The sequence below is a fragment of the Propithecus coquereli genome, unplaced genomic scaffold (assembly GCF_000956105.1).
Source record: "Propithecus coquereli isolate 6110/MARCELLA unplaced genomic scaffold, Pcoq_1.0 Scaffold127, whole genome shotgun sequence".
Taxonomy (NCBI): domain Eukaryota; kingdom Metazoa; phylum Chordata; class Mammalia; order Primates; family Indriidae; genus Propithecus; species Propithecus coquereli.
Genome location: NW_012136858.1, coordinates 4,437,842 through 4,451,654, shown reverse-complemented (window position 1 = coordinate 4,451,654; position 13,813 = coordinate 4,437,842). Strand labels below are relative to the sequence as shown.

Genomic DNA, 13,813 nt, shown 5'->3' with positions numbered 1-13,813 from the left:
GGTTCAATCCATTCATGAGGGCATGATCTAATCATCTCTTGAAGGCTCCACCTCTCAATACCGCCACTGGCGATTAACTTTCAACATGAATTTTGGAGGAGACAAATACTCAAACCATAGCACCACTGTAACAAATTAACACAAACTTCATGGTTTAAATACAACACAAATTTATTCTCTTCTTTTTAAAATCACATAGTTAACTAATCCGTTCCTATAATTTTAGAACAGCTATAAAAATTCTGCCTATCACAAATATCTACGCAACTGAATACATCAAGTGACTGAATTTTTTAAAATTGCTTAACAATGTCATATACAGCATCTACCTAGCAGGACTGATTTTATAATGAATCGTGCCATCAATGAAATTAATTTCAACACTAGAACTCCCATGGGGCCCTGAGCTAAGTGTACCACAAAAGTTATCCTATAATTCCTTTATGAATCACATTTATATTGACATATATGACCTGATAACTACATGATGACCTTAAGTTATTCTATCAGTTGGTGCCAGATTTGACTTCAAGGGTTAATTGGGACTGGGAGAAAAGAGATGAATTACTACTGAGAATTGAGACTACTGCATGCACTATCTGGATTGAAAACTGAAGGCACTTTTGTCAATATGACTTTCCAATCTGTTACTAGAAATTCTTGCCCAGAAGGGAGGGTAACCAACCGGTCTTGATTTGCCTAGGACTGTCCCTGTTTTAAAACTAAAAGTCCTGATCTCCTGCAGTGCCTGGCAAAGAGGATTTTGTCCTACCATGGAAGATAAGGCTGCAAAACCAGTAACTTCACTGTTTCAGGAAATTCTTGAAAACCAATTTGCCAATTGAACAGCCTTCAACTGATAAGGCAAGTAGCTTCTATAACAGAACATTAGATTACTGCCCTGGGCATAAAGGTCACTTACCATTTATCAAGTAATAGTTTACTTATCAAGACATTCTTCAGTCAGACCTAATCTATTACATCGGGAACTTGGCTCAATCTCCACCAAATTTCTACATTGAAAGATGTTCTTTAACCACTTGAACTTGTACTCCAAATACTGTAAATATCTTCCCTAATCATTCCTTTCTTAAATACAACTAACTTTGTAAAAGTGGCATTTTTTCCTTAGTGTAGCAGGTTTAATAAACTTAGTTTTGTTTCATCAACAGGTTGTTCTAATGGTCTTTCGGGGGAGTTGGAAGTTAACAATCCTTTACATAATTTTGTTTCAAAATACAGGAGTGTTTCTGTACTTAAGACCTAAACATTTTATTTTTAAGGGTTAATGTGGCTACTTAATTATTATGTGGACATTTACACCTGTGTCAAGCATCCTTGACTTAAGTGACCCCATATTAGAAAAAGACTCCGTCTTATATTTCAAAAGGCATCATGCCAGCAGAGACCAGATGTTCACCTAATCAATAAAGACTGGTTGTTTTATTGATATGTCTTAACCATAGCCAGACAAGGGCATAACCCTTTACTCTCAGTCCTCACGAGAGGACTCAAGGGCCATGAAAAGAGCAGAACTTCATCAGTTAGATGTGCCCATCTCTATAGACACTGTCTTGCAGTCACTCGTGATCAGCACCCAGCATCTGCCACTGAAGGCTCTGCACAAATCAAGGACTTTGCCTTGCAAGACACTGATGATCTGGATCAGCCCAGGGCACTCTTCTTGTCCATGTCAACTTCCTTGGACTGGTTCATTAACCCTTTTTAAATCCCCTTTTCTCTTGATGTTGAAAGTTACCATGTTTAATGTGGAAGTTTTAATCTATAACATTTATATACTGATTAAGTATACCACTATGTATGTATGTTTGCAATATTGACTGACTGGTAGATTGGCTTGAGCGTGTGTGTCTGTGGCTCTGACTACCAAGCAAATGGGTAGTACTAAGGAGAATTGCCTCCCTGGGAACTCCATGTAGCTCGTGGCTTTTATGATTAAAACATCATCAATAAAAGTCTGACCTTGTGGAAAGACACGAACGTGCGTGGACCTGTTATACCTGACCTTGCACCACTCATGACAACACCTAAGAGGTGGTATTTAATATATAATGGTGAAAATATCCTTAGACTTCGGAGCAAGGAAATCCAAGTTCCAGACTTGACTCTGAGAATCACTGCGTTGTTGGGTAAATTTCTTAACCATTCTCAGCCTGTTGTCTTATAAGCTGACATGATTGGACCAGATGAAGTCTAATATTCAAAATCCTCTATTTCAAAAGGTATTTTATTTTTGATGGTTATACCCTCATTCAATAGAGAATGGATGAAAACATCAACACGTAACTAGACAGCCTTCGACACTCTGCACTCACAAAGACTGTGCTATAATATAAACTTGTTCCTAAAATTCAATGTGATTCTTCCCTCATACCACTTTTCACAGTGCTGTGCTTGACTGAATCCACTGCTGCCTTGGTTCATTCTCATAGATGACACATGACTTAGGGCTCATGCTGTACAGTTTCTGCTGCCCTTCTGCACTTCAATAGTTTCTTGATAGTTTACCCAATTAATATTTCCCCTGCCACTGAATTTTATTCAATTTATTTTGTTGAATAGTAAAAATTTCTAAAAGGCAGCAATGTGATATTAAACACATAAGGTGAAATCAGAAGAACCCTAGTTCTAAGACAACCGAAATACATGAGGAAACCAAAAGCAAAAGATAATATTTAAATTAAAAGGCATTTTGTACTACCTAATTGCATTTTAAACTATTTGAAGTATAGTATATGGAGAGGCAAAGCAAAGAAATACTTAAGTCTCAGTAATAAAGATTTAATTTAGTTCCATGTAGATAAACTCAATTAGCTAAGCTCTGTTATATCTACAAATCAGATATAATTGCATTTTCATGTACCTTGCAAAACCACAATAAAGTGATAGAAATTAAAAAATAGCATTATGATGACAAACTCTGCCTGTGCTGTTGTTACTACCTGGTAATAACAAATGAAATAAAACTTCAGAGATGAGATTTACTACTGAGCCCCAATTATAATGATTTGGAGAAGAGGGCAAATGTCTAGAAATGAAACAGGTCCAGAATCCTTGTCAGATTTAAATTATATAAGGTAAATCCAGTAAAATAAGGAGATCTTATTTCTTATCTATTAAGTACCTCTAGTTTTTAAATAACTATTAAGAACACTTGGTTTTAAAACATCACTGTAAGATTAATTTATAAACTAAAATAGATAACATTTAGTTATAGTCAAATAAAAACACCATACCTCAGCATAATACCTTTTTTAATAGAAGAAAAACTCCAGTTACTTTGGGATATCCTCTCATTGAATCTTCATTTTAGTAGCTGAGTGGGGGTATCTTTTCAATTAAAATAAAATTCTGGACCCAAAACAGCTGAAATGGAAACCAAAATGTATGAACCATCCGTGGCTCTGTAAAAACTATTTGTCAGAGCCAACTTGGTTTTCATTTCTCACACCTTAATATTGACTTCAGGATTTAAAATGACTATTTCTCTCTCTTTACAAATATAGGTTCTATGCCAGGTAGACAACAAACATTTCCTTTGCAAATAGCAAAACACAACTAAACTAATAGCTGCAAAGGCACAATTCACCTTAAAATATTAAAAACACCATGCAAATTTAATAGCACTGGGTATTTTTATTACATAGAACTTAATAATTAACAAAAATAACTTCTATTCTCATGGCACTTTTATAAAAGGATTGAATAATAGAAAAATATTGTGACATTTTCTGTAGAAAAAGAATGAGATGATGGCTGCAGCTATGAAAGCAAAAAATTTACTACAGTTGTCTGGGTGCAATTGCTATCTTCTCTCATTAACATATTCTAGAACAAGAAACATGATACCGTGTGCTTGTAAAGTCTTTCATCTGAAGATTTCAGAGTCCTTAATAAGGCTTCATTTGCAGTAACCATCACTATTAATCCCATTTAGATGTTTTCCTCCTCATATAACTGTGTCCCTCACTATCAATAGCTTCATAGAGGTCCTTTTTATTCTCTTGTGTTGCATGTAGATAACCAATATATGCCACGCAAAGCGAAAGGGTTACCAATCCAAAAGCCATTACAGGTTTGTTCTGTCAAAGAAAAAAAATTATAAAGTCTCATTAAGAGTATAATTTAAAGAGACCCAAATTATGTGTTGTACTTTCCTCCTGACATGCCAAGTCTTTGTTACCACGCTAGCATTCCTATTGCAATATTTCTATTATAATTATTTACTCAGTTCTTTATTCAATTCACTCAACTCCTGATTACTTAGCGATTATAGAAGACTCTTGTTTCTCCTCTCCAGTCTTTATCCTATCTAAAGCCTGGATATCTCAGACCTCCATCCTTAGGAAGGTGACAGTTTGGGAGAGGCGTGAGACATAGAAATTGGTCTGGTTCTGAGTTTTCCGTGTTATCTGTGTGACTTGTCTGAGCCCATTTGCAAATGGAGAGAATTTGCAAACCTCAAATTAGTTCACTTTATTATATAATAATGAGAATCAAGGAATGAAGTACACATGCTATTCTTACCGAAGTCATAAATAGCTGGCAAAAAGCCTTTATATATTAAATATTAGACACAGCAATAATGACAATGTATACTCTCTTCTCTGGGAACCTACTCTATTACTGTTAGGGTGGAAAGCCTCCCCTTTTAATTACCTCAAGAAATTGAGTGATTGGAACAGATTTTATGCTGTTACAATAACCTTGATTTACTGCTGGAAAACCAAGACCCTGAGAGGTAAAGTGATGTAGCTTGAATTTAAAACATACATACATATATATATATATGTATGTATGTATGTATGTATGTATGTGTGTGTGTGTGTGTGTGTGTGTGTGTGTGTATATGAAAGATGTTCACAACTCTGGAGAAGTGTTTTGTCTAATACTTTGTGATTCCTGAAACTGTAACTAAGACGCCCCTCTTAGTGTACATTTACACTCAACAAATTGGCCTTCTCTTAGGTCAGTGTAAATGCACAGCAGTGATACAGATAGTATTTTCTGCTTCTGTTACCACACCTGCTATATTACGACTATTTCAAATCTTGATCACAAAAGAATAAGGATCAAACTTTTTCACTTAGATGAACATCTAAGAAAAGCCATAAGCTCAGAGCAGTTTAAATTTGCAATTCTTGAAATGCTTTTAGCAATTAAAAGAATACATTAAAGTTTTTAAAACATTCTACCTTGATTTAATGATTTGATGGTTAAGCTGACCTATTTAACTTTAAAACGGTTTACACTGGCAGATACATTATTAAAAATTCTAATCAGATTCAATACATTTAAATACTTACCATATTTTATAATTTGATTCCATTTACATTTATTTAAAAATATAATTCAACAAATCAAATATATTCACTAATTTGCAACAGGAAAATAGTGATTAGCTACCTTAATAACAGTGTACAAATGTATGTTTTGGAATTTTTAATGTTTGCAATATCATTTAGATAGAAATATTATTAATAAAAGGCTAGAACCGCAGTCTGTAAGAATAATCAGATTTTTACTTTGGTTTCCTTGTTTAAATGGAAGGTCTTATTTACCTAATAGTACCTGATCAAACAAGAAAAATTGCCTTCAAATAATGTAATGATTATAATAAAATAGTACTTTAAATATTTTGAGAAGTTGATACATTAAAGTGCAACCATTTTTCATCATAACTCTCAAATGACCTCAAAATATTTAGTTTTATATGTGTATTTATATGTGAAACAGTATTTAAAATTTTCCTTCCACCTGCTTTTATTCAGAGGTCTTATTAATCAACACAAAATTTCCACGATAAAATCAAATGTTACAGGAAAACAGAACTTTCTATTTCTGACAGACTGGTTAGATTAAACATAAAGTCTTTTCCTGGACACGTATCTTACAGGTTTAATGAAGAGCTCTGGATTCACAGCTCGAAATAAGGTCGTTGTGCGCACCCCTCTGAGCCCTGGGTTTTGAAAGTCTTTCTCTTTGGGTGGTTCCTTTTTAAATGTTGGAGGCTCAGGTGCTGACGACATCTTGACAAATGATGACTTATTACCTAAAAACAAAAGAATACATTTTTTTCCTTCATAACTGTGTTGATAAATTACTTCAAAAAAAAATCATTCTGATTCTTTTTTTGAAGTCCAGCCCAGATATGTGTACCAAAAGTGACTGCCCACTATCTTACTACTTTGCATAATACTTACTTTGTAAATGGTGCTCTAAGTTTATTTTGGTAAATCATTAATTATTTTTCATCTCTTAAAACAAACCAGTGTAGTAGGCAAGGGTTGTTTTCCTACTTTTATAGAAGTCTGGAGAATTGTTGCTTGGTCTGAGTCACATCGTACTGTTGTAAGAAGACAAGACTGAGGGTAGGAGAGGCCAGTGGGTTATCCACTCTCTTCTTTATTTCACTCTTCCTCACCAACAGCCCTTCCAGGATAGCAGCCTGAGGGAAGTACTAGCATTCCTTTGCTCAATATCTTCTCCTGCAGCGCCACTCCTGGCTACTTTCCCTGATGCTGCTCTGCCTTCCTCCATTGGCCCTGCCAAGCACTCACTGCTCCACACAGTGAGGATAAGTAGCTATTTGCACTCACTCTCCCTTTGCCTATCAGCAACTTTCTGGGCAGAGCAAGCTGTGCTATCTCCCTGAGTATCTTTTTTCCTCTTGGCTACTCTAAATCCATCCTATTAAACTCAAGCATGTCTTTTGTCTTCTGGTTCTCCTAGCAGGAGCATCAACATTTTGGGAATATTTTTCTCTTCTAGGTATTATTAGGCAAAAGCTTATTCTTATCATTCTGCCACCTAATGCTGGGGTGGGGAGTGAGGGTATAAAGGGAGGAGGTAGAGAAAGAAACCTTCTAAAGACTGAAATTAATGACAATAAAATTATTGGAGGAAATACCGCAACCCACTGTGTAGTAAACCTTATGAAATAAGAGTCAAACACTCATATTTAAACACTCATTGGGGCTTTGTTTGTACAAGCATTCTTTATTCATTAAGTCTTCTATTTTATAGACTTCATAAAAACAATATTTTTGCAACTTTGTAGTTAAGGAGAAAACTAGGAACTCAGCTTTTCAAAACACTTTGTGTTGCAGTCGTCACTAAATATTCATCTATACCACTTAATTGGGTACACCCCCTTCAGGAACATGTTTGAAGGGAAAGGAGTTCTCCAGACACTTTCTATGCTGGCAAAGGCTTTAGAAATGTTCACTGTTGGCTGTTCCATCATTTGATTCCCCCGCATGTTATGGTTATCATTGTCATATTCATTGTCATCATCACCAACACCACCACCACCATGGCTTTCTGGCTACATTTTTACATCTGTCAGCACTTCTGTAGCAATTCCAAGATTTGATAACTCTTGGGAACTAGTTAACAGTAACAGTAGCAATTGAGTGCCAGACTGGTTCCCACACCACATTTGGTTGCAGTCTTCTTCCGGGTGGCCCTCAGGGGATTCCACAGGAATCAAACCTGTTTTCCGCCAACATTTCACTTTTACAGATGCCTTTATAGACGACCAGGTCTCCACAATCATGTCAATGGCTTACTTCATATTTATTTTCTCAGTTTTCTCTTCATCATGTAAATTTGGAAAGAGTTGTTTCAGCAACTGCTTTGAGCTTTCACTGTGTGAATTATACCCTGATCCAAAGGCTGCAGAATGGCTGTGTGGTTCAGTGGGAAAAACTCAATACATACATGTCATGGGAGTATGTTATACACAGAGTAATCGTCTGTTAGCAAGAGGACATTGCATTTTGCTCGTTGCATTCTCTCGTCAATCTTTCTCAGTCAATATATTTCTCATCATTTGGGCATGTGTATTGGCTTGGTAATCACGGGGGAACAAATGAACATTTTTGAAGTACTGGGGATTAGCTGACTTGGTCCAGAATGCATTATAGCATAATAGAGCAATCATCATTCTGTTTTCTTCCTTTGCAAAGTCTACCTTTGGCATGAAGCATAAGATAACAATTGGTAAAGTACGCCTCTTTCATTAGCATCTATAACATCATTCAAGCTATAATCAGCAACTGTTTTATTTTTTAAAATTTCTCCTGCACATAATTAAGAGTTAATAATTTTCTCTACTGGAAGAGTGTTTTCATCATTACAGGCAACTTCTGAAACAATTAGATAACATGACTGAAATTTGTTCAGGCATCCCACACTTGCTTGAAACTCGCCATGCCCAAGGTTGGTAAAAATCTGATACTTTCTGCTGTACAAGTGATCCACCATTTACCATGCCCATTTCTTGCACAAACTTCATACCATGCAAAAACCTGCTACAAAAGGGACCTCACACTCACTTCTGCTTTAGTCCCAGAATCCCTTCTTTAACTTTCTTTTCAATCTTGGCTCAATCTTTTAAAAATGTAGACAACGTAGAAGGAGTGATGCTAAATTCCTACTACTGTCATTGTTTTCTTCTAATGGAAACTACTGGTGTTTCATCTTTCCCCTCTTAGCCATGATGGTAGGATGGATGGTGTTTACAAATGTATTTGGAATTTAAGTAACAAATGTTGGCCACAGGGTGCCCACTTGAGGTGTCAGTGATGTTTCTCCCTGTGCTAAAAACTTGACTATGAATGTGGAAAAAGAGAAAATGCAAAATGAAGCAATCATTAAAGTGGAAGCAGTATAGTCAGTCAACGGGCCATACCTGTAAGAAATGTTAATTTGGGTAGGAAACAGTTAATACACAGCCATGTTCTTTGGAATGAATCACACCCTAAGAGTGTACCACTATTTGAAATTGGAGCATTAAATAAAACACTAGGAAGGCATGAAAAAGCAGATATATAAAGATAAAACTCATTCTACCAAAAACTGACAGAAACATTTTCCTCTAATTATTGGAAAACAAAGATGTCCTATAGAAAATGGATTAAAGTTGTTCACTGGGAAGAAAAACAAGGCAATGGGGGAGGTAGGTATAGAGAGTACAAATTGTAGAGCACAGAACGGTCCTCAGGGCACAGTTTATCATGTACACTTTGTGTGGATAACAATGTGCCAGGGACTGAGGATGATTAACTCACTCCACACCTGAAGTCCAAAATTATATACAGTGTGTATGTGTAAAAAATATATATTTATATGTATACATATATATGGAAAGAAATAGAAAGAGAGAGAGAGAGAGACACTAGTTATAGCCAACAGAAATTTCACTATTTAAAAATACAGTGATGTTGAACGTCATAAAATTCAACCTATATGAGACATATCTGTAAAAAACTATATAATTGTAGTTATATGATATTCTAACACAAATTTTAATAACTTAATTTTCATTGCAAGATTCCTTGATCCCTTTTTTCCTCAGCAGAACCTACATTTCCTTTGCAATGAATCAAGAAAATAAGCAATCCAGGCAGTATGTGTTATACTGCAACCTCTAGACATCCACATTCGCTTTAATAATGCACTGTTTATGTTAAACTCTTTACCAGAAATAATAAGGAATACTTGGACTGGAAACCCACATGTATATTTTTAAAAATTTAATGTACCATAATTTTCATTGTTTGTGATACTTTCTGGAAAGTATGAAATTAACATTTTCCATTATTTATCATTCTTTTATTTGAAATGGGATAAGACAGCTCAATTTTATTGCTGCTTCTCCTTTTATGAGCCATAGTCATTGAAGATGTTACAACAGTTCTCCCAAAATTGCATGAACTTATTTATATCATCTATTAAACTAAGAATTTTTAACCATCTGTATTTTAAATAAAAACTACAGATTACTGAGATCAAAAAGAGTCTCAGCAGCCAAGAATTTGTTATATGTAACTATTTAAAAAAAAAAAAACCAAAAACACCCTTTCTACACAGCAGAAAATTCTTCTGTATTTCTTCACATGACTGGGCCCACAGAGCTGTACATGTACGGCTGGGGTGGAAATTCAGGATGTGTCAGTTGAATAAGTACATAGAATGCAAAATCTTAGTCATTTCTTCACAGATGTGTAAATTATCAGTACTTTTTGGGAAAACAAATCTCTATTTCAACAAGTAAACTTTTAATCTAGAAATAAAAGCTTACTAGCTATTTTCAAGTATAGAACTAAAATAAATTCCGTTTTAAAAGCTGCAGAACCAATCATAAATTCAAACCAATACTTATTCTGACATTACCACTCAAATGAACTGTACCTAAGACAAAAGCAGTTAATGTCTAGCATCTTTCATCAGAACTTCCTAAGTCTTCCCATTACTTTCTCCACCTTCTTCCCTTACTTCTCCCCCACTCCCACTGCAGGTAACAGGCACTCATTTATTTACATATGATACTGACCATTCTCCATAGTTACACTCACTTTGAAGATCTGCTTATTTTTAAGCTGAATTATAACCTCCTTTTTAATGTGTTAAAAGGGGAATCACACAAAACACATACTGGCAGGGAATTGTACTGCTCCTGGCTAAGTAATTTTGTGATTAATAAGTGTGCCCCAGGCCTACTTGCAAAATAATAAATCAGGCACTCCTGGCTGTGCAATCTGTCCAGGTGGCCCTACTCTTAATATTTCCTCATTTTTCCATTACCCACTTCTTGTTCCCTTAACTACTCATGATTAAGAAACTGTTGTTTATCTTCTGGGTTCTGTTTAAATAGAGGAGAGTAGAACGTTTCCTACCTGCCTATAAAAAGGAGCTAAACTAAGCTGCATTTACCTCATTTGTGCCTCCCTGATAAAATACCCTTTACCTTTTTCTTCTGTCTATCCTCATGTGAAGGAAATATGCAATGGAAAACGGAAGGAAAGATAAAGGACTGTCCCTTTACACAACTCCATGGATGTCATTTGTATCTCAAAGCATGAGAATGTCCACCCCTGAAATTAATCACACACAATGTGAGGGGCTGTAAAGATGATCCTACACAGAGAGTCAGAATCAGTCATTTTTGAATGATTTTCTCTCCTTTAGTAAAAATCTTGCTTAAGGGGGATAATCCAGAATGTATTAATATTTGGCTACTGACATTAAACAATTCACTGGCATAAAATTGGTATGACTATCTATGTTACATGAAAATTAGACCAAGATATAAGGAATATAAGAATTACTTTGCGAGGCCGGGCACGGTGGCTCACGCCTGTAATCCTAGCTCTCTGGGAGGCCGAGGCGGGAGGATTGTTTGAGCTCAGGAGTTCGAAACCAGCCTGAGCAATAGCGAGACCCCGTCTCTACTAAAATTAGAAAGAAATTAATTGGACAACTAAAAATACATAGAAAAAATTAGCCGGGCATGGTGGTGCATGCCTGTAGTCCCAGCTACTCGGGAGGCTGAGGCAGTAGGATCTCTTGAGCCCAGGAGTCTGAGGTTGCTGTGAGCTAGGATGATGCCACGGCACTCTAGCCCGGGCAACACAGTGAGACTCTGTCTCAAAAAAAAAAAAAGAATTACTTTGCAGAAAAAACTTCATCTTCAAATACACATTTTAGAAATAAGCACCTCAACAGAAGACAAATCAAATTATCAGAATTGTATTATAAAATGTTAATGAGCAGGAACCCTGCAATAATCAAAGCCTTCCCTTTAAAAGACTCAGGGAATTATAAAATGGACAAAATATTTTAATAAGTGTAAATACACTTAGTTTCACATACCACACGATCTTAATACTTAAGAAACTAACCTGAAGTCTGAGGCAGAACACCTCAAAAATAATTTAGTATAAACAAGTTTGAGATAATCAGAGGACTCCATGGCTTGAGAGAATACAGCAGTCTCAAATTCCAACTTTGCTATTTATACCTAAGTGTGGATTAAATGAGGTGACATTTTTCAAGGATACAGCAGATATTCAATGAGTGGTAGCTATTGTCGTCCTCGTCCCACAAAGAGGAATCTAGACCTAAAGAGACTGTCTTTGCCAGGAGGGGGGGGTGGGATAACCTAGGTCTCCCAATTTGCAGCCCACCCCTATTTCACAACCTCACCCCATCTTACTCCTAAACCGATAAAAGGCCTTTGCATTTGTAAGTTATTACAAGATTTAAGAAACAAAATTGTGATCACTTAAGTTTCAAAAATTAATTCTATTTGTTTTTAATGTAAAATACACTTTTTAAAAAGTTTCTTTCCATCTCTTGAATTTACTGTACCTGAAGAACGGAGAAAGGCTTTGTCAATGGCTGTTGCAGACAATCTGCGGGCTGACAACCTGAGTCTTATCTGGCCTCCCCCAGTGCTGTGGTACATACACTGCCGTTGGCTACCGAGGGCTTACTCAAAGACAAATTGCACTGGAAGCCTCCAGAAAAAACTGCATTCAATTAAGTTCCGGACATTACGTTACAGGGTTGAAAAGGTTGAAAAGACTGTCCGCACAGAGACAAAAGGGCCACCTCGTAAAAGCTACAAAACCATATTTCCCTGAATATGAGGGTCTACTGAGCTGGGACACCAAGAAACGGTGGAAGAAATGGGAGGGTTCCTGGGGTGGGGGTGTCCACGGATAAGACACAGACTCGTGTCAGGCGCCTGAACGTGAGGGTCCGGGAAATGGGCTCTACAGGGCCAGAAAGCCCCAAGGCTTGGGCTGGGGGTTCAGGGCGTCCACGGAATGGCAAAGGTTTGCGGCGCATGGGACTGAGGCCGGCGCCCCTCCACCTGGCACCCCCGCCGCAGCTCACCTTCTGCGGGGTCACCTCCTCTCCGTGCCCGCTACGGCTCCGCCTCGCCGCCGCCTCGGGGGAGAGCGGCCGAGCGCTCCCGGCCCGGCCCCGCGACACCACCGCGCCCCCTACAGTCCGGAGGCTGCGGCGCAGGGCGCGGGATTGCGGGGACTCGTCCAGCGCCCCCCCCTGGCTCTGAGGACCTTGCCCCAGCCCCCAGTGATCTGCGGGCCGGGGTTTGCAAGGGACGTTTTTCCTTTCTTCCCTTTTTGACCTTTGGTTTTCCGCCTCCCAACGTCAAATAACCTTCCAGTTTCGTGTGTGTTTCTATAAATAAAAGTAGACATCTCCAAGAAACATATATATTTATTTGATGAAAGTGGAAAGCATTCAGATTTGGGAAAGAAGGTTTAGATCTGGGCTCCTCCTACCCCCATTTTAGGGGCATAGTCATTTAAATGTACAGTTAATACTCTGCTATTCTGTGAGGGCCTTGAGAGTGCAGGATGCAAGATGTATTGCAGCTGCGGTTGAGACAAGAATAAATGTGAATGCCGGTTTGCACACACTTTGCTGATGATTAAGTTTGTTGGGATGCAAGTTATACTAAAACAAACAAAACAGAATAGAAGGGACCCAGATTTTTGCATGGCTTCATGTAAAACTTTGGCGAATTTAAAACTTGTTCTTCCAAGCCAAATGAACATTATTTTGATTTGAGGTTTAATTTTTAAAAGCTCATTGACATCTGGTATTATCAGTCAATCTTCTGACAAAATAAGTTAAATTTCACTTAAAAAGCTGTTTGTGAGGTAGCCGAGAACAACTGCAGGGCTACACAACATTATTGTGCTGCATCCTCAACAGACCACACCTTCTCCTGTCCCTGACGGTTCTTCTCACTAATCTCTAAATGTCAGATATCACTATGGAAACTACTTTTACCGTCCTGATCAACACAAAGGGATCAGATGAAAGCATAAATGAAACATAAGAACATGTAAGAAAAGAGCATAAACTGTAGATAAAGACAACAGAGAAAAGCCTGAAGGCCTTGCTAATTTCGTGGATACAAATAGAATGCGAATGCTATGACTTTAATCATTATTATTTATATTCGTTC

At 37.2% G+C, this 13,813-nt stretch overlaps 1 protein-coding gene across 1 annotated transcript; it reads right to left on the bottom strand.

The window, feature by feature from the left end:
• Positions 1 to 3,643: 3,643 nt before the first annotated feature.
• SMIM8 (small integral membrane protein 8) lies at positions 3,644 to 12,752 on the bottom strand. The gene is made up of 3 exons (XM_012638195.1): positions 12,709 to 12,752; positions 5,916 to 6,073; positions 3,644 to 4,103 (listed from the first exon to the last, which is right to left on the bottom strand). The coding sequence occupies exons 2-3, from the start codon at positions 6,048 to 6,050 to the stop codon at positions 3,945 to 3,947; spliced, it is 294 nt and encodes a 97-aa protein (XP_012493649.1). The 5' UTR covers positions 6,051 to 6,073; positions 12,709 to 12,752; the 3' UTR covers positions 3,644 to 3,944.
• Between the last annotated feature and the right edge of the window lie 1,061 nt (positions 12,753 to 13,813).